This window comes from Eschrichtius robustus, chromosome 9 (genome assembly GCF_028021215.1).
Source record: "Eschrichtius robustus isolate mEscRob2 chromosome 9, mEscRob2.pri, whole genome shotgun sequence".
Lineage (NCBI taxonomy): Eukaryota > Metazoa > Chordata > Mammalia > Artiodactyla > Eschrichtiidae > Eschrichtius > Eschrichtius robustus.
Genome location: NC_090832.1, coordinates 8,962,078 through 8,981,143, shown reverse-complemented (window position 1 = coordinate 8,981,143; position 19,066 = coordinate 8,962,078). Strand labels below are relative to the sequence as shown.

General features: G+C 43.0%; 1 protein-coding gene across 2 annotated transcripts in view; it reads left to right on the top strand.

The window, feature by feature from the left end:
- The first annotated feature begins 3,158 nt into the window (after positions 1–3,158).
- Positions 3,159–19,066, top strand: part of SYTL3 (synaptotagmin like 3) — a 95,582-nt gene continuing 79,674 nt past the window's right edge. For both annotated transcript variants that reach the window (XM_068551706.1, XM_068551707.1), the window contains exons 1-3: positions 3,159–3,380; positions 5,715–5,933; positions 17,415–17,479. In XM_068551706.1, the coding sequence (XP_068407807.1) occupies positions 3,271–3,380; positions 5,715–5,933; positions 17,415–17,479 (394 nt within the window). In that variant the 5' untranslated portion in view covers positions 3,159–3,270. The remainder of the gene's footprint in view (positions 3,381–5,714; positions 5,934–17,414; positions 17,480–19,066) is intronic.

Genomic DNA, 19,066 nt, shown 5'->3' with positions numbered 1-19,066 from the left:
CCTAGGTTTTCTGTTAAATCTGGAAATGAATGATCCTGGGGTGGTGCTTTATCTAAGCTTTATCCCTGTATCAACTTGGAACACCAGAAAGCACCATGCTTTGGTGTGTATTTGAAAGGCTTTCAATGAATTATAATTCGGTGCTCTATCCTTAGTTAATCTGAAATCAATATAATGATGATACTTGAAGCACAGTTTTGCATCTTCTGCCAAAACCGCTGCTCAGATAATTGATCGCCTTTTTGGTCCATGCCCTTTACACCTCGAGAATGCCCTTGTTTTCTTTCAGTTTATCAGAACTGTATACACCACTTTGATTTTGGGTTTTGTTTTGTTTTGCCTTGGTTACTAGGAAGGTCAGAGATACAGCTAATGCTCAAGTACAGTGACTGTTTCACTGCAGGTTCCTGGTAGAAATTGTCTGCCCCTTTTCGCTCTGGCTGCTGTTTCTCTGACTTTAATCGTCCTCTCTGTGCTTTTATTGTGAGCTACATCATATTCTTGTGAGAAGTAGGATAGGGTATAAATTACCAGTCATTAAGTCCTGTACCCTAAGCACCTGAACAGTGCCTGGCACTTGGGTGCTTTATCAGCATTTACTGAATGAATGGATGATGGATGGATGCTGGAAACGAACTCAATTTCACTTTTCTGTAAATAGCAGTGGATGGCCACTAGGGGGAGGAAGAGCGCCCACTCCTCCCTGCAGAGGGCTCTCTGAGGCCACAGGCATGCGTTTGGTAGAGAACAGTAGTGTTTTTAAATAACCGAATCCTGAATTTCTGGACTGGGTAAGGCCTTTCCACCTGAAGGAGTGAACACTGAGTACTCCAGGAGTCCTCTTTTCCAGCCCAGGGCTGCACTGGTCCTGCTTCTGCTAGACAGCAGAGTCCAAAGGCCACATGGAGAGAAAGCTCAGTGCACAGATCACATGTTTTGAGCCAAGTGCAAAAATCTTCATTTAAAACACTTGAGAATCAGACAAACAGGATAGTACTTGGCCTAGTAGTATGGTTAATAGTTTAGAAATAAGAAAAAAGCAGGAAGAACCGAGGGCGTGTTTAGAAGAAATAGGCTCACGACGTTGGTGACACGGTGGCTAGTTTGCACTTCACCACTTGGCACTTGATTACATGCTGTTTCCCAGCACTTTCCTCTTTCCCAGAGACTCAGAGCCTTGGGGAGCTCCATCTATTCATGGAGCCCAAGGAGGGATGTGGCTTTGACTCTGATGGGGCTGGATCCCCAAGTCCTTGTCCCTGTCATTTTCCCACCGTCTACACAGGAGACCTTTTGGGAGCAGGCACTTGGGAATGCTTGGCTGGAGACCAGAGGCCAGGAGCGTCCCCTTGCAGCCCTGGGCTTTCCTACTTCTCATACAACCTCTGCAATTTGGGTGGGCCATGTATTTTAACTTTATCCTACAATAGAAAAACTGACAGAGAATCCCTTAAGCCAGGGGTCCTTAGCCTGTAGGTCCATGACCTTGGACATGAAAAAATTTTACATCGTTGTTTTCATTAACCCGTAACTAAAATTTAGCATTTCCTGCAATTATGAGTATAGGCATCGAACCACAGTAGAACTAGCAGGACTCGTGACTGCCACAAATAGAAATCACAGATATTTTTGTGCCACATTGTATGTTGCAGATATCTGAAAACATTGTTTACAATCATCACTACTCTGAAATTACAGTCGTTGTTAGATCACTGCTAGATTTCATGCATCAATGGACTCATATATTACTATGTTATAATTTTTAAAGATTTCAGTATAATCGATTTCCTTTGTAATAATGTATTTTATTTTATGCACTTAAATACAGAAGCTTCACCAGATGACCAAAGATTAAGAATCTCTGCTTAAAGAAATGATTCCTTAGGGTTCTATTAACTTCTCTTTCATTGATTTGCTATGGATCATAAATTAATATAATGTGAATTTCTGTTGAAGCCGAACAAAGGGAGTTTAGCTTCTAAAGAATTGAAAGGAAGTCTTATTACTAAGGAATTCATGCAGATTTGATAACAAAATGGCATTATAGAAAGTGTATCAATTAGATCTGCATTTTCTGCTTTTCATTGACATGCATCTATCCAGTGCTTTATCAATTCAATGCCATCTTCTTGGTTGGGGGGAAGAACAGATTGAAGGTGATGTGTGTCCAACGTCACTGATGGCAAAAAAATGTAGGAAGAATGCATGCAGAACCTGGCAACTAGCATGAACCAGAAACAAGACCCCAGGCATAAAGCAGTCACTGAAAACCATTAAAGACCATAAATAATGGGTAGATTGAGGTTGTGGTGATATCCCTTTATACATCCTTAATTGATTAAACATTTTTTTTTGAGTTTTGAAGTTAACTGTAAAAATGACAGTTAGCAGTTGAGAACGTGATTGTTCTAATGTATTTTCAATTAGGATGATGTACGTTAAATATAGACCTATAAGCCTCTAATCTCTCAAGATACAGAATTCATATTAGAAAAATCCAAGTGTGTAAGTTTGAGGCTTTTAGAAACATGAGAAGGCCAATTTAATTTAAAATTTAAATTAAATTTAAAAATCTAATTTAAAAATTTAAATTAAATTTAAATTTAAAAATTTAAAATCTTACGTTATCATCATGGCAGAAAATGCAAAGATCTGTCTGTGTAGAGCATTTTGTCTTTTCTGGACTAATGCTGCAGTATAGGTACATCAGCCAGGAAAAATGATGCCATTTTTATTGTCTTTTCTACAGGTATTGAACTGGCTGGGCTTTTAACCATCATTACTTCTACCTGTAAACATATGAAGGGGAAGGTTAACTTCTATAAGTTGTTGATACGATTCTTACTGCTCTTCATAAACTCCCTCAGATCGGGGATTACTTCTGCTTTGCAGAAATTATCTGCAGGGGGCCCTGCATAATTTATAACAATCTCTGGCAAAACCTCAGAAGAAAGATATGCTTCTGACTTAGCCGGATGTCAGAGGCTGCAGCAGGACCCAGGGAAAAGGCTCCCCAGGTGGCATGAGACTCTGGGAGCGACCATCCCAACCGAGGGACAGCCTCTTGGAACTTCCTTCTCCTGAGGAGTGTGACACAGTTAAAAAGGAAAAAAAAAAAAAAGCCACAAGCAACACAGTTGCCAATGAAATAGGAGAGGGATTGCTTTCAAAAGCACGTGGGGCTGTCACTGGACTCTCTGAGCTCATCCACGGGACAGGAGTGCAAGGCCATGGAGTAGAACCTCAGCGTGGGTCTAAGAAGAGACAGAAATGGCCCAAGAAGTCAGCCTGAAATCCCTCCGGGAATCAGAACGCGAGGTGATCCTCCGGGTCCTGTACCGGGACCGGGAGGTTCAAAGCATCGAGGAGGAAAGGATACGGTATGCTGTCATTTAGTGGGTGGGATGCTTTAGTTTTTTTGGCTTTTTCTGCTTGGAGGCTGCTTCTACCTGGCGTATTGCTGCTTGCTTCTTACGCAGCTTCTTGTCTGACGAGTCGGAATGAAGGGCTGTAGGGGCAGGTGACCTTTGCGGTGTCACTAAGCTTTGGGGACGGTAAGGGAAAGAATGCCTTTTGTTTTTCCTTTAAAATAATGCCTTTTTTGGTGATAAGTTTGCTGTCTGTCTGCTTGTCCATTTGCCTACTTGGCAGGAATAATTCAAGGGACACTTTCAGGCTTCTCATACGCCCTTCAAGGGAAAGACCTCCGGCTAAGGGTTTTCCTAAATTATTTTTGGTGGTAACCGAAGGCACAAAGAAAGCAGCTTAGAAACAGCAAATCTGCTGGAATCCATTCCTGTCCTTTTCTTTGCTCTCTTTTGCTTCCCAGCCGGCTTTGAGGGAAGGGGAGGGGGCATGAAGCCTGAACCTGCCCAGCCTGCTCTCCGACTGATCTGTCAACAGAGAACCTCTTTCCTCTCTCTGAGCTCCGAGGGCTGTTGGACATTAGTTTAACACTTAACAAAGCAGGGCTGGGCTATGAAAACGGTGTCCGTGGTTAGCTGTCAAGATCCATCTTTATTATGGTGATGCTTTGTTTATCGATTGATGTTTATGGAGAGTGTGAGGTCTATAGAATAAGTAAATGGAATAGGCTTTTTGGTTTTGCTTTGTTTTTAATGGCAGAACTCCTTCAGAGTCTGCCAAGAAAAATAAACATATAAAATAAAACTTTGGACCACCAAATGTCTGAGGAAGGAGCAAAAATTTCTGGTTAACTAGAAGGTACAATGTTCTTTTTCTACCCTCCCCTGTTATCCCAAAGCTCTCTAAGTGTACTTATACTTTCTTCCACTAAAAAAATACACTGAACAAAATGGATTTTTCTTTGATGATTCAAGATCTTTCGGTGATTTAGAAGCATCGTTTTGAATATCAACAAAGTAACATGGATACTGTGGTAAAAGGTTTTGTTCCAAAGGGTACTGATTCTAGAGCAAATCTTGAAAGTTGGATGTAAGCTTGTTTCTTGGAGTTAGCTTCTCTCTTCTAAAACTAAGTAACAGTAGGGCTTCCCTGGTGGCGCAGTGGTTAAGAATCCACCTGCCAACGCAGGGGACACGGGTTCAATCCCTGATCCGGGAAAATCCCACATGCCATGGAGCAACTAAGCCCGTGTGCCACAACTACTGAGCCTGCGTGCCTAGAGCCCGTGCTCCGCAACAAGAGAAGCCACCGCAATGAGAGGCCCGCGCACCGCAACGAAGAGTGGCCCCCGCTCGCCGCAACTAGAGAAAGCCTGCGCGCAGCAATGAAGACCCAACGCAGCCAAAAATAAATAAATTTTAAAAAAAAGAAAGAAAAGACATGAGAGCAAGCATTAAAAAAAAAGTAACAGTAAATCAACTATACTCCGATAAAAATTTTAAAAATAATAATAAAAGTAAGTAACAGACATTTCATAAAAGAGTATTCTGGCTAATGATACCTTCTGGGGTCCAATGTAATGTCCCTTTGCACTAGGGCTATTGTCCTGGGGAAATAGGGACTGAAAGTAACTGACCACCCATAAAAAACAGTAGCAAAAGCATAGCATCAAGGGAGCTCAGCTCAGTGCTCTGTGATGGCCTAGATGCGGGGGAAAGGCAGGGAGGGAGGTCCAAGAGGGAGGGGATATAGGTACACATATAGCTGATTCACTTCATTGTACAGCAGAAACAAACACAACATTGTAAAGCAATTTTACTCCAATAAAAAAAATAAAAAATAAATGTATTCCTTTAAAAAAAAGCATAGCATCAGTTAAATAACTTTATTGGGGAATTTATGACAATAGCAGGCGTGTGTACTGTATATTTATAGATCATTCCCTGCCTTGCATTTTATAATTGATGCCATTTTCTGCATTTTTCCTCTGCTTTCACTGTTCTCGCTTGCTATTATAATGCCCTTTGGGCACAGAGGGGTGAACCTAGGGCAAAATCAGCAGCTAACCCCTCTGTGCCAGCCATAGTGTTTATGCTTTGCCATTTAATCCTCACAGCAACCCTGGGAGGTAAGGCTTGCACAGCCGAGAAAACCTCTGAGCCTCTGCTCCGAGACATCGCAAGAGATCCTGGTTCACACAGCCGTGTTGGAACCCGGGGGTGCTGGATGCCAAAGCCCCTTCTTTCTCGCCGTGGGCGGTGCTGTTGGGGCCCTTGCCACGTAGGAATTTGGCTGGCATCTGTCCTTCCACTCAATCGCTTCTTATCATTTAACTCTCTGGGCCACAGGAAACTGAAGACACACTTGCAGCATCTCAGGTGGAAAGGCTCGAAGAGCGGGAGCCAGGAGTACCAGCAGAAGTCCTGTGCCCGCTGCCAGCAGGCCCTGGGGCTCCTGCTGAACCGGGGGGCCGTGTGCCGGGGCTGCAGCCACCACGTGTGCGCCAAGTGCCGAGTGGTCCTGAGGGCGACCCACGCCTGGAAGTGCACCGTGTGCTTCGAGGACAGGTGAGGATGGGGGCGGGTGAGGATGGGGGAGGGTGAGGATGGGGGTGGGTGAGGATGGGGGAGGGTGAGGATGGGGGGCGGGTGAGGATGGGGGGTGGGTGAGGATGGGGGGAGGGTGAGGATGGGGGAAGGTGAGGATGGGGGAGGGTGAGGATGGGGGGAGGGTGAGGATGGGGGAGGGTGAGGATGGGGGGAGGGTGAGGACGGGGGAGGGTGAGGATGGGGGGCGGGTGAGGATGGGCCAGGGAGCCTCAGAGATGGTCCAGGACAAACTGTTGATAAAGACAGCTGTCACTCCTCAAACTTAATCGGGAAATGTTTGCAGAGTGCTTAATATGGAGCTGCCTTTCTAGAAGTGGAAGTTATTGTAATTCAAAAATGCGTTTTGTTATATGAAAAAAGTTTTTTTTTTTTTTTTTAATTTACAAAAGTTTGTAATGGCTGAGGATCAGTTAACGTAGGAGTTAAGATTCCTTTCAATTAACTGGTTCATTTTGTTAGTTTTCTTAGAGCTTAATTTATCTCTTTGAGGAATAGTGGAGTGAATTGTAACATAGAGAATATTAGAGTGTCCTGTGCAGCTTTATTAAGGCCTTTTTGAAGGAGGCAAGCTGACCTGTATTGGATGCTCTACTAAAGAAATGGGTATGCTTTCTATTAGTGATAGCGTGAATCTACATATATTCTAATCTTTTGATGTTGTGAGGTTTTAAAATATTTTAAGCATGGAATAGGCATTTTTGAATTACCAGTTTTGAAAATGATAAAGAACATCTGTGGCTTGATCTCACACTGTTCGAAGCACGAACGGGCTGGTCGTTGATTTCTTGGAAACACGGGGAGTGTTTCTGCCTCTTGTGGGGTAGCATGCACAAGGACATCACAGAACTTAAGAGAGGTAGATATGTTCGTCTGGTGTGACTCTAGGAGAGGAATCAGAGACTGAGAGTTGAAAACAGCTTGTAAATGTTGCTGTAGATGCGTGAGTGCCCCGGGGTCTAAGACTGTGAGAGGTGCTGACACAGTGTGAGCGCAGCAGCTGGGTTTTCTCTCCCCCAAAATTGGGAGGATTGTGTCTATGGGCATCCTGATATTAATCTCCTTAAATTTCCCATCCCTTTGCAAGGCTTAATGTATTTCAGTCAGTCATTCGAAGGCAGGTTGTTCAACCAGATTTCCTTGTTCCTAAGCTCCCCCTCTCTGAAGCAGCATGCCAGGTCACTCCCACGTGGTCAGAGTTATCTCCACACATCTCGTGTTTCCTCAGTTTGTGAAGCCAACGCCCTGCAGGCTTTTCTCAGCTTGACAGGGAAAGACCAAGATTTACTGTGAGCCGCCTGGCCGCACTTGTGCTCAAGCAGGTCTGGGCTCTTGAGAGAGGAGGAAAGGTCCTAAGATCTCCAGTCAACCATATATATTTGGTTGATAAACAATGTGTCGTAAGGTATTAAATTCTTCAGCACTTTTTTTTCATCTAGTGGTTAACTATAAGCCACAGGGTTATAGGACAGGGGCTGAGGCAACCTCCCAGGAAGCTGGCCCTGCTGAAATCTCTGCCCTGGAGGGCACCATGCCCAAGGCATTGTAACTTTACTGCTCTAAGCTCATGAAGCGTGATTTCTGAAACCCCAGCTTCCTTATGTTGAAATAAGGATGTTTTTCAAAATATCTAAGATGATTGCGTTGCTCTGAGTGAACTGACACAGGAAATCGTTTGGGGAGAGAGCTAAGTAATTTATAACCCAACTCCCCCCCTCCCTGCCTACTTTCTTCGAAGCTCTCTGCTCTTTCTCTCTAGTTTTGTCCACGCTGGGCTGCCGTCCAATCTTGGGGCCAAACCAAAGAAAAGGTTTGGTAAAACTTGAGGGTAGTCGATAGTCACAACTGAACTGGGACCTGGACAGGTTTTTGACCCTATCATTTTCCTCTCCCTGCTTCTTCCTCAGCCTAAGACTCATTCTTCAAGAAGTGGATTTGCTGTGGGAACAGGAGAGAAAATAGGTTTTAAAATCAAGAAAGAAGAAGCTCTAGGGTAGCAATTTTAAAAAAGCAAAACCAGTGTACAGATTGCTGCAGTCAGTGCCAAAGTCCTGTGACCAGTGCTGGCCTTGGGCTTGTGTTGAGGGTCCAGGAGACACCTGAGGTTTCTGCCTTCTGGGCAGGTTTTCTGCTGAGGACCCCAGGAGCTCAGAGGAGGGAGAGGCGAGGGAGGGCTGAGCTGGCTCAAGGTGACTTCTCAGAGCACCCAGGTGGGAGCATTTCTGGAAGCGGGTCGGGATTAGAGAGAGAGACAGACATTGTCAGGGAGAGGGAACATCGTGGGGATGAGTGTGGACCACTCACCACGTGGGAGGCTGTGTTAAGCATTTCTTGACACCAAATGTTTTATTTAGATCTTCAAACAATCTTACGTGACAGCTACCACCATTATCCCAATTTTATAGGTGAAGAAACGGAGGCTTAGAGACACAAGGGAGCCCAAGGCCGTGCGGTCAGTAAGACTAGAACCAGGTCTCCCGAGTCCCATCTCTTCTCTTTGTTTTAAATTTAAATCACTGTGAGTGATCCAAAATTATTTGTAATGGTAAAAATGAACACATCCAATTAAGTAGAATATTACAAAGCCATTAACAATGTGAGGTGGTGCTGTTAACACAGAGATGCATACCAGCTGTTGTGAGTTTCAAGAGCAACTTATAAAACCTTGTGGTACACTTTTCTTTCATTTTAAAAAAGATACATAAGCAAAATTATCTGGAAGAATATATATAAAAGAAATGATTCTCTTTCTCTCTCTTTTTAAATTTCTAAGGTCCTTGTTGTTTTATCTCTTTTATATATATAGTAGTGTATATCTGTTAATCCCAAACTCCTAATTTATCCCATCCCTTCTTGATCTCCTCTCTCTCCTGCCTTCTGGGAGACTCGCCCGGAGGGACGGGGTCTTAAAAGCCACTCGGAAGAGTTTGGATTGGAGGCTGTAGGAAATGGGGTGTGAGCATACGCACGTTGCCAGAAGAAAGCCGGGTGAAAGTCTGCCTGCATTCTGCAGCACAGACTCAGGAGGGGAAGATGAAGGTGAATGAAGCAGGTGAAAGTCTTTTCAGTGAACGAGGCATGAAGGGATGAGGCTGGCGGCAATAGAGATGGGGAATGTGAGGGACAGTTCAACAAAGGGGTGATGGAACTTGGTCATAGGGGATGAAAGAGGGAAAAGTGAAAAAAAGTTCTGAGGACTAGCAAAACTGAGAGCTCTTCATGCTTAACTGGAAGAACAAAAGGAAATAGAGAGTAAAAGAGAAGCAACAGTAAGACCTAGGTAAACAAAGACAAGTTGGAAAGGACTTAGAAGGGAAGGTTGGTTGAAAGTTGCTTCCAGTGATGGGGGCCGTGTGTTATCCTTAGCAGGAGCCATCAGAAGAGGGGTGATTTGGGAGAAGGAAAGAAGAGAGAGTCAGATTCCTAGAATTTGGAAAATGTAATCTTTCAAATTTCAGACTGATACTCCCAGTATTTTCATAATCCCATATTTCGGTAAAATACCCAATCACCACTTTGTATCCACGAGGCAAATAACTAATGTATGAGAATGGAATAATTCCAACTCATTATTGTAAATCCTTCTGCCCAAGTGAGTAAAAGGTATAACTCTATAAAAGATTGAAAAGAAATTGAACGCCAGGTATGGTTTAACAGAGTTGGCCAAGGAAGGATTTTGGCTTGGTGCCAAGGTCAAAATGACATTTTTCTACTGCTTCTCTGTTTCAAAACTTGATTTCTTCTTTTTTCTAATCTGATTTTTAGCATTGTCGATAGGAACTATGTTAATTCGTTTCACATGAAAAAGTACATAGACAAGTTAAATATACTGAGTAAAATATTTCACACAGCTGTACATTTATAAATTTTCAAGAGGTTAGCCATAAATTTTCAAAAGGTTAGCCACTAAAATTAATTTCACAGAGAAAAAGCCTTTTGTTCTTTGAAATACAGTTTTTTCTTCTTAGTTCTGATTTGGAGATAGCATCTGTTTTAGTTCTCACAAGAAAGCTTGGCTGTTTCACATGGTATAGGTACACTGCTTTCTGTGGGAACAGGATAGAGGATAATTACGTAAAGGATCATGATATTCTTTTTATCCATTGGCCAAATGAGAGTAAGGATTGCTTAACAGCCTTTGAAGCCGTATGTTACCAAACATATAGTTAAAAAGTGGAAATTTGTGGGATACTTTTCGAAAAAGTTTATTTTTGCAAAGCTTATTTTGTGCTTACTGAAGGGACTGTTTTCACAGTAGTTTGAGTATCATTATTTATTGTTGCTGTTGAAGTTGAAATTTCTTCTGTGGTCAGCACTTGATTAGTCACGGCAGGTCTTGCTTTTAAAGCCTTTTTGAAATGAGTAAGCTTTCCATACCCTTGAGTTCATACTCGAAGTTGTCAGCTCACTCAGTTCAGCTGAAACTTTTCACCCTGCAGGAAGGTCAGTGCCAGGAGGCCATTTTCCCAGTCTGGCACTCAGCGTGGTGGTGAAGTGCTGCCGTGGTTAAAACTCTGGGCTGAAATGTAGGCGGGAGTTAAGGATACTGGGCACGTAGGGATACCAGACAGGCTTGTACATCCTTTCCAGTGTTCACAGGAATTTCTACAATAACAGACCCATGTCCAAAGATCAGACCAAGAGTGCATTCTAGTGCCAAACACAAGTCATGGGTGGATTTACCGATTTTAGATGATTCCACTGCTGCACTGTTTCATGAATGCAGATATCTTTGAGACCATGATTTCCCAATTTGCAGGTCCTTTATTTTGATTCATTTTCAGTGAACTGCAGTGTCTCTTCAAAGATTTTTCTTCCCAGAAGAGCATGTGGGTGGCATGTGTCCTAAGCCATTGCCTATCTGAGGATGCCTTCGGTAGCCTTTTCTCATGAGTAAGGACTTCACTGGCTTTTAAATCTCAAGTCCCAACTTTTCATCTCAAAGTTCAGTTAATGTGTTATCGTTGTCTTTTGGAATTTAATGTGACAGAGACATTGGACACTAGCTTCATTTTTATTTCTTTATTGATCGTCTGGATTTTATGTACTAGAAGCATATTGGTTTTTTGCTGTATCCTTGTAATTAAAAACAGTTTCCAGTACATGCCTGGGTCTGAGTCTCTCCACATTGATATTTATGGAATAAGGAAAGTTCCTTTGAGCTGCCTGTCTCTTGGATTTGCTTGTTTTGTTTTTTTAAAAATTACCTTTTACTGTGGCAAAATACACATAACCTAAAATTCAGCATCTTAGCCATTGCAAGTGTGCAGTTTAGTGGCATTAAATACATTTGAAACCATGGGTAATCGTTAGTCAAATCCATTTCACCGGCCTTCACTCATCAAGGTCATCTACAAGACTTGCCTGCCCTCCGTTATTGTTCTAAACAGTGAGATGTTTGCCGGAGTTGTTTTCCAGGTACTTGGAGTCAGCTGCGTCTAGTTTGAGCTGAACTGGTTAGGACTGGCCCAACCCTCCAACTGGGCATGCGCGAGCGTCCGGGCCGTGACCTTTTGACGTCACAGGGCAGAAAACTCCATCCTCAGGTCGTGCTGAGCTCCTGCATCTTCCCACGTGCAGAGACCTGTAGCCTATTTACTGCTCAGAAGGGCGAGGACCCACCTTTTTCCAATCACCTTTCCCCACGCTCCCCACGCTCAGACCGCCCTGCTTCTTTATCCTTCATCCCATAAATACCTCGAGCCCCTTGCCTTCCAGGGGGTGGGTTTGAGGTGTGTTCCCCGTCTCTGCGCTGTTTGCTGCCAACCTCAGCGTCCCAGCGTTTCGGCTTGCTGCGCGACGGGCAAACCAACTCGGCTAGGTAACACATTCGCGTTATTATGGGACCATCAGCCCCATCCGTTTCCAGGCTTTTTCATCTTGCAAAACTGAAACTCTGTACCCGTTAAACATTTCTCCCTCCCCCCAAGCCCCTGCAGCCCCCATCCTACTTTCTGTCTCTGTGAATTTGGCTACTCTAGGTCCCTCACATAGGTGGAATCATACAGTGTTTGTCTTTTTGTGACTGGCTTATTTCACTAAGTATACTGTTTTCCAGGTTTATTTGTGCTGTAGCATATTGCAGAATTCCTTTTTAAGGCTGCATCCCATTCCTTAGCATGTATGTATCACATTTTGTTGGTCCATTTCATCTGCTGATGGGTGCTTGGGTTGCTTCTACCCTTTGGCTCTGTGTGAATAATGCTGCTGTGAACATGGGTGTACAAACATCTCTTTGAGACCCTGCTTTCACTTCTTTCAGATATGTACCCAGAAGTGGAATTGCTGGGTCACATAGTATTTCTATGTTTAATTGTTTCAGATCCGCCATGGTGTTTCCCGCAGCAGCTGTGCCATTTTACATTCTCACCAACAGTGCAGAAGGGGCACAAGGGTTCGAGTTTCTTCACATCCTTGTCAACACTTGTTATTTTCTGTTTTTTTTTGTTTTTTTTTAATGGTAGCCACTAATGGGTGTGAGGTGGGACTTTGCTTATTTTTTGACTCAGTAATATTCTCTTCAGTCCGGTCTAATTATTCTGATTATTCTTCTGTGCCACTTGCCCTGGCTTCTTCGGGAATAACTTAGGTTCGCCTTGTTCTGTATCCTACATTTGTATTATTTTCTCCTTCAGTATTTAATGTCTTTTTCTCTCATGTTCTGCAAAAGCATCACTGATTCAACTTTCCAGACTCTCCATTCTGCTCTTTCCTGTTGGTAAAACAGCTTGTTTTGCGTTTGCATTGTTCGTTTTGTAAATCTTCCTTTATTCTAGTCTGTTGTCTCTTCACTTCAGCCTGGCTTTTCCTTATGTCTTTGTTTCCTTTTCATGGAGGCGGTTTTTAAATGCTTTTGAAGACAACTGCCTTCTGAAACTTTCCCTGGTTCCCGCAGTGATGCACCTTGAGTAGCCGTTCCTGGTCTGCAGGGCTCTGTTTCTCCTGCCCGTGGCCTTTTGTCAGAGGCTCTGCATTGTCTTCAGACATCCAGGTTCAGGGTTTGCCAACAGAGTACACGCTCCTTGTCTCTGTGGTCTCGTGACCTGTCGGTGGTGGTGGAGTCCCTTCTTTGATCTATGGGGAAGGCAGGGTGATGCACAACGTCTAAGTCGATTTCTGTTTGAGACTTTAACAGGTGCAGCTCTGTGCAGCTGCAGTAGAATTGTTATTTCTTTCATTGACTAATTATCTGATGTAACAAACCAGGAATCACAAACTCATGGCCAACAGGCTGCAGACAGCCCACAGGCCTTGTTTTGTTGGCCTGCTCTATGTCTAATGTTTATCATTGTAACGCCTTAAAACGGGGCATGGGTTCTGCAGCTCACGACAGTGCCCGCCCCTCTCTCTTGTTCCATCCCTTAGCCACTCCCTTCGTTTAGAGTGTCTGCTTGGTGCCTGCGTTTGTGATCCCTGCCCCTACACATTTAGAGGGCGTGGTGCACATCATGCCTCGGTACCACCAGGGCTCCACCTATGTCGGTCCCACCTTATCCCTTCAGTTCTCAGGGTGCTCCCTGCAGGGGTGGGGCTATTCATTCATCAACCCACCCGTAGTCACTAGCCCCACCGTGTCCCTCTGTTGTGCTCGTGGCTGTGGATACAGCACTGAATATGACGCGCAGGGGACCTGCCTTTTCTCTGCAGTTAAGTAGAGTTATTCATGTTTTGCAAGAAGTGATGGTAGCTGCTTGGTTAAAATCGTTTCTTTATCTTCATCTTGATTCTGACTCCTGGTTACCTAGGATTTAATCACAATGATCAGTCTTTTTTCCCGTAAGAACATTGAAATCAGATCAACTGAGCTAGTTGATGGAGGGAAAAAACCTCATTATTTTGTTTTGTAACTGAAAACCGCCTTAGGTATAAGATTATTTGAAGTAAAATTTTTTTTCAACTGTATGGGTGCATAGGACCACTTTAGCTGGGAATTACCAAGTGGTTGGACAAGCCAATACAAAGAAATTAGGTTGATCTTAGTTTTACAATATCTGGCTGCTTCTTTTGGTGTTTTTATAGCTTGTTTGTCTGATAAGCCACCAAGGCTTTTCTTGAGGCTTCCTTGCCATCAGGGCACTGGTTAGAGCACAAATCTGCCTGGGAGATCTGTGTCTTTAAGGCATTCAAAGAATCCTGGCATGCAGATGAATTTTCTACCTCTTGTTCATTGAATGGTAGAAATACATTAAGCAATTCTAGGGACATCATGCTGGCTCTTCTTGGAACATACAGCATGGATGTGACGGCTTACCCACCTGCAGATGCTAGTAATTTGAATGCAAAGTAAAAGTGCATTCCAGCAGGCCTCTTTGGCTCACTGCTTGTGATAGTAATGAGGTCAGACTATTGAATATCTTTCTATTAGGGTCCTCCATTCATCGTATTATTGAACGTTTGAGTGCTAGAATTTGCAAAGTGCTTTTCAACAGTTATTTCTCTTTTGCTAATGAAATGACAGCATTAGCAGAGTTCAAGGCTATGAAAATGGATGCTGGAACCTCCAGCAGTTTATTAAGAGCTGTCGATGTACCGTGTGCTTGGCGTTTCTAGTTAAAGTGATCCTCATGCAGAGTTCATGGAAAGTCAGACATGGAACTCTAGATCTCTTGCTCTCTTCACCATCCTTGGATTTTGCTTTCTGAGATGGATTTATCAATTGATCGAAAAAGTTTTAAAGAAGCAAGTCATGATTCTGCGGGAGAAATTTAAAACCATTAATCTATTGCTGGGTTCAGAAAATGTTCCAAGAAGCTTTCATAGCCAAATTCTGAGTGAGTCATCGCTGAGGGGGGAGAGAATGTTTCCTTTGGTTACTGTGAGTCATGCTACCCTGTGTTGGCCCTAATGAGGACAGAGACACTGCAAGATCTGCTCACCTTTGTCTTAGAGCCATAAATGGTCCTTCTTATAACACTTGAGATTTGTGTGGACTGGGAACCCTTATGAAAACCATTAGGGAATAAATGCTTATGAAACAGCTGATTCTGCAGAAGAGTTTATGGAGATCCAGCTCCAATCTAGTTCTCAAAGGAAACAGCCTCAAATGCAAGAAGTACTTGTCGTCGTACGGTTTAGGCCTGTGGTACTTTTATCCTTCCATTCTTTAGTCACAGATAAGCCCAAGAGACCTGTGGGTTTGTGTTCAAATCTGTCCCTGCCAAGGAAGCTCCTGCTTGAATTTCACAAGTAATCCGTTGGGATTCAGTTAGATGATTAGATGGTAACGTTAGATGGCTAGCACTAGGAGATACTAATATTCTACTTTATCTGCTTCTTGTATAGGTTCTGAAACCAGGGCTAGAGGAGGACTTTGAAATAAAATGTTGTAAAATGTAATAAAAATAAAATGTTTATTTGGGCGTTTTCACCTTCCTCTCCTCCGTCCCCTTAGCTGTTCTTCCTTTTTCGTGATTGAGCATCTACGGGTGTGATTACTCCTCAGTGGTGGCCTGTGTCTGGCTAGATCACCTGACTGTAAATTCATGGTTTGATTTGCCGCTGAATTCTTAGTTCTGATCTCTCTCAGGTCCAGTCTGAGGCCATGCCCCGCCCCCAGCACCTGTCTCATATGTAAATGCTTTTGGTCACAGGTAATGGGCTGGAGAGTGTGAGAGTAGATGAGCTGGAAGGGTCACCACCCCCAGGGAAATAAACATCAGGAAGTGACGTTTGTGTATCAGATGGAGGCCTCCTTGTTTCCACATTTGATTTTCCTCTCCTACTCTCCCCTTAGACTTTGTCCCGCTGTATAAGGATGGACGAAGCGTCCTCAGAAATAGAGCAGTTGCGGGTATGGCAATTCAAAGGAGCGTGAATGCACCCCCCCGCCCCCTGTTAATCTCTGTGAACTTTCCCTGGGTTTTGATCCTCTGCTTGTCTTCAAGTGCCAGAGGGGAAAACTTCCGTTGAGATGCTGAGTTCTCCTTCATGTGTTTTGTGTCGATTTAGTAGATTAGATACCTGAGTTTCTGATTTTACGGATGAAAAGTTTACCCTGTCTCTCTAGTGATATATCACACTTGCATGTTTTATATATCTTTGGCTCTGAATGATAGTGACTGATTATCAAATTTCTGTTGCCAAAATTCATAAACGCTCTGCGTAGGTTTTCCTTGTTCTGGTCACTAAGCATTGGGAATAATCATTTGCATACTAATCAGAGAATATAATAGTTGTTAACAAGATGAAGGGGAGGGAGTTGGTTGATGTCTTCTGACAACTACTAAAGCTCCATAGAGAAAGATAGGGTACTTAAAAAAAAAATGTAGATTGGCATATATTTGTGAATTTCCTGCATTTGTAAGCATTAACTTAAAATCCATTTGAGATCATATATAGCCTGAAAGAACCTAATGGAGAATGTATTTCAGTAAGTACTTATAGAAGAGAATTTGATTGAAGTTTTCATTTTTCTTAAATTTGCATGACCTAGGACTTGACAAGAATTGGCACATGATTTTAATGTTGTGAATAATTTATAGTATCTGTGTGTTTAACTTTTTATGTCCTGAAAGGCTATTGACAATTCTACCTTTCTGAGGCTCGTTGAGGTTGAGGGTGGTTTCTTTAGAAATTTGGAAACTTGGAAACCATCAAGAGTAAAACAGGCTTTGGGACTTCAGTTTCAACTGGTGACCTTACAAAGTGCTCCCGTGCTGCTGGGCCTGTGAGTAGGATGGGAGGGGATGTAGAGATGCCCAGGGAGCCACTGTCAGACCGGCTTCCCAACGAGAGGTCACGTCCCCTGTCTCTCAAGTGGTCCCCAAATCTCCAGTGAAGCCCTTTGATCCCATATCCCAGATTTCAGGTGCTGCCAGGAAACTTCTCAGGTGAATCTGCTCTGTTGGCTCTTGGTAAATGTTGTAGTTAGCTCAAACTAACCTCAGCCTAACCTAAGGATGATCTCTTTCTTAGCTAAATGGACAGCACTGAATTTCTTTGTTGATTTTCCTTCATGACATTGCTCCCCACCATAAACATGATAAATTGATCATTTTGGTGGCAACTTTGTTTCTCCTTGTATATTTATTGTGTTACATTACATTGACATGCAGGGTAAAATGTACCCAAGTAGAAACTCCAGCTTTGCTGCTTTTTAAAAAATCTTATCTTTCTTTTTATTTTACTTATTTTTATTTTTTATTGAAGTATAGTTGATTTACAATGTTGTATTCATTTCAGGTGTACAGCAAAGTGGTTCAGTGTATATATATGTAATGTATTCTTATATATATTCTTTTTCAGATTTGCAGCTTTGCTGCTTTCTAGTCAGATGACTTAATCTCTATGGGAAATCTGTATAGTTAGGGATTTGGGCCAGAAATTTGAACTCTGAGGTCCTTTGCTGGACTAATGTTTTGATGTTATCTCCCTACCTTGTATGAAACAAATACGGCACCACCCACATCTCTCTCTGAGGCTTCCTTTCTGCTTGCTTTTCAGAAACGTGAAAATAAAAACTGGAGAATGGTTCTTTGAGGAACGAGCCAAGAAATTTCCAACTGAAGGTAAATGCTCTCAAAATGTTTACTAAAGTAAAATGACATATTCCCAATTTAAAAATATTTGGTATTAAGATTTTGAATATGAAAAACTTAACAAGGCGTGGTATATGGGCTTCTGTCCGGTCAGCCCTCTTGTTCCTTTTGTCTAAACTTTCCTGCCTCTGCCCCTCAGCTCATGCAGTTTACCACCTTCGCTTGTGGGGCTTCCCTCTGTACTCGCACTTACCCCAACCCTGACCCTTCTGAAATCCACCTGTTTTCCATGAAGTTTCCCTGACTTCTGCTTCTGGGGGTGATGTCTCCCTCTTCCGAAACACCGGTTTGTAAATACATCCCTTCCATAATTGTTGAAATGCCTCATATTATATCATTATTTGTGCCCTTCTCTTTCTCTCCACAAGCAGAAACTGTGCTTTTAAAATCTTATTAGCTCCTTACAGCCCCAAACCTTGATCAAAATGATTGAATGAATAACTGAAGACCACAGTGAGTGAATTGCGTTAGAACTTACTAGATATTGGTGACTATGAAGTGAGCACACGCGATTATGTGAGTGGAGGTTGTGTATTTGGTCTGTGTACCCCAGATGTCTTATAAAGTACTTGCAAAGTTGACATAATGGTGTGATTAGTAACTGGGACTCAAGGCCGTGGAGAAAACGGGTCATGCTTTGGTTACAGAAGTGTCACGGCACAGCATGTGAGCTGTGCAGATAAGAGGATGACTTATCAGGCAAAGGTGCACACACGTGTCACACACGTGTCATCAGAACAGAGCGGAGGCAGCACACTCATTACACCCCATCTGTCCGCGGTGGTAACACGGGTGGCACCCGTCTCTGTGATGTGTCACCGTGGAGACTGAACACAGGGGAGCCTGGAGTGACCTAGCGGGGATGTGGGTGGCTGGAAACACTTTTTTTTCTGGTGGGAGGGAATAGTAACAGTTTGAGGTGGAGAAATAAGCTATTTAGCCTCAACCAAAGTGTGTGTTGGCACGTAAAGGAAGCCATTCGTCTGGGTGTTGACAATCAGCTTTCATAAAAGCACTGTGCACCGAGATTTAGTCGGTGGTAAATTCTCCCCTGGATTACATTCCTGACTCTTCTTACTCAAGAAAAAGTGATGATTCTGCCAAGTTTATTAGAAATCTGGAGGAATATATAATACTGTTGGGAGTGCTCAAGCCAAAAAAAAAAAAAAATGCAGCATGTGTGATTTTTATCTAGACCTGTGTTTCTCAATCCTTTTTTCACTAGTGTCCTCTCTCTCGTTCCCAAACAGCCTTGTTAACACTTTTTTTCCCTAAATATTACCAGTCCATGAAAGTTTAATATCCCAGATATACTGCGTAACTATAGCTATATATTTATGTATGGAGGCCTTTTGGAGCAGAGCACAAACCATTGAGATATCTGAGATTTTTTTCATCTTCCGAGCAGTGTTTGCTCCCTTGGGGCCATCAGCCTATATCTGTTGCATCACCTAAGCGAGCAGTGGCAGTCTGGAGTCTTCCTATACATTTTATTGTTTTGTTTCTTGAAAATACTTTTTGGTTGGGAGGCTAGGGTCTTCTTCAGGCGGTAGATAG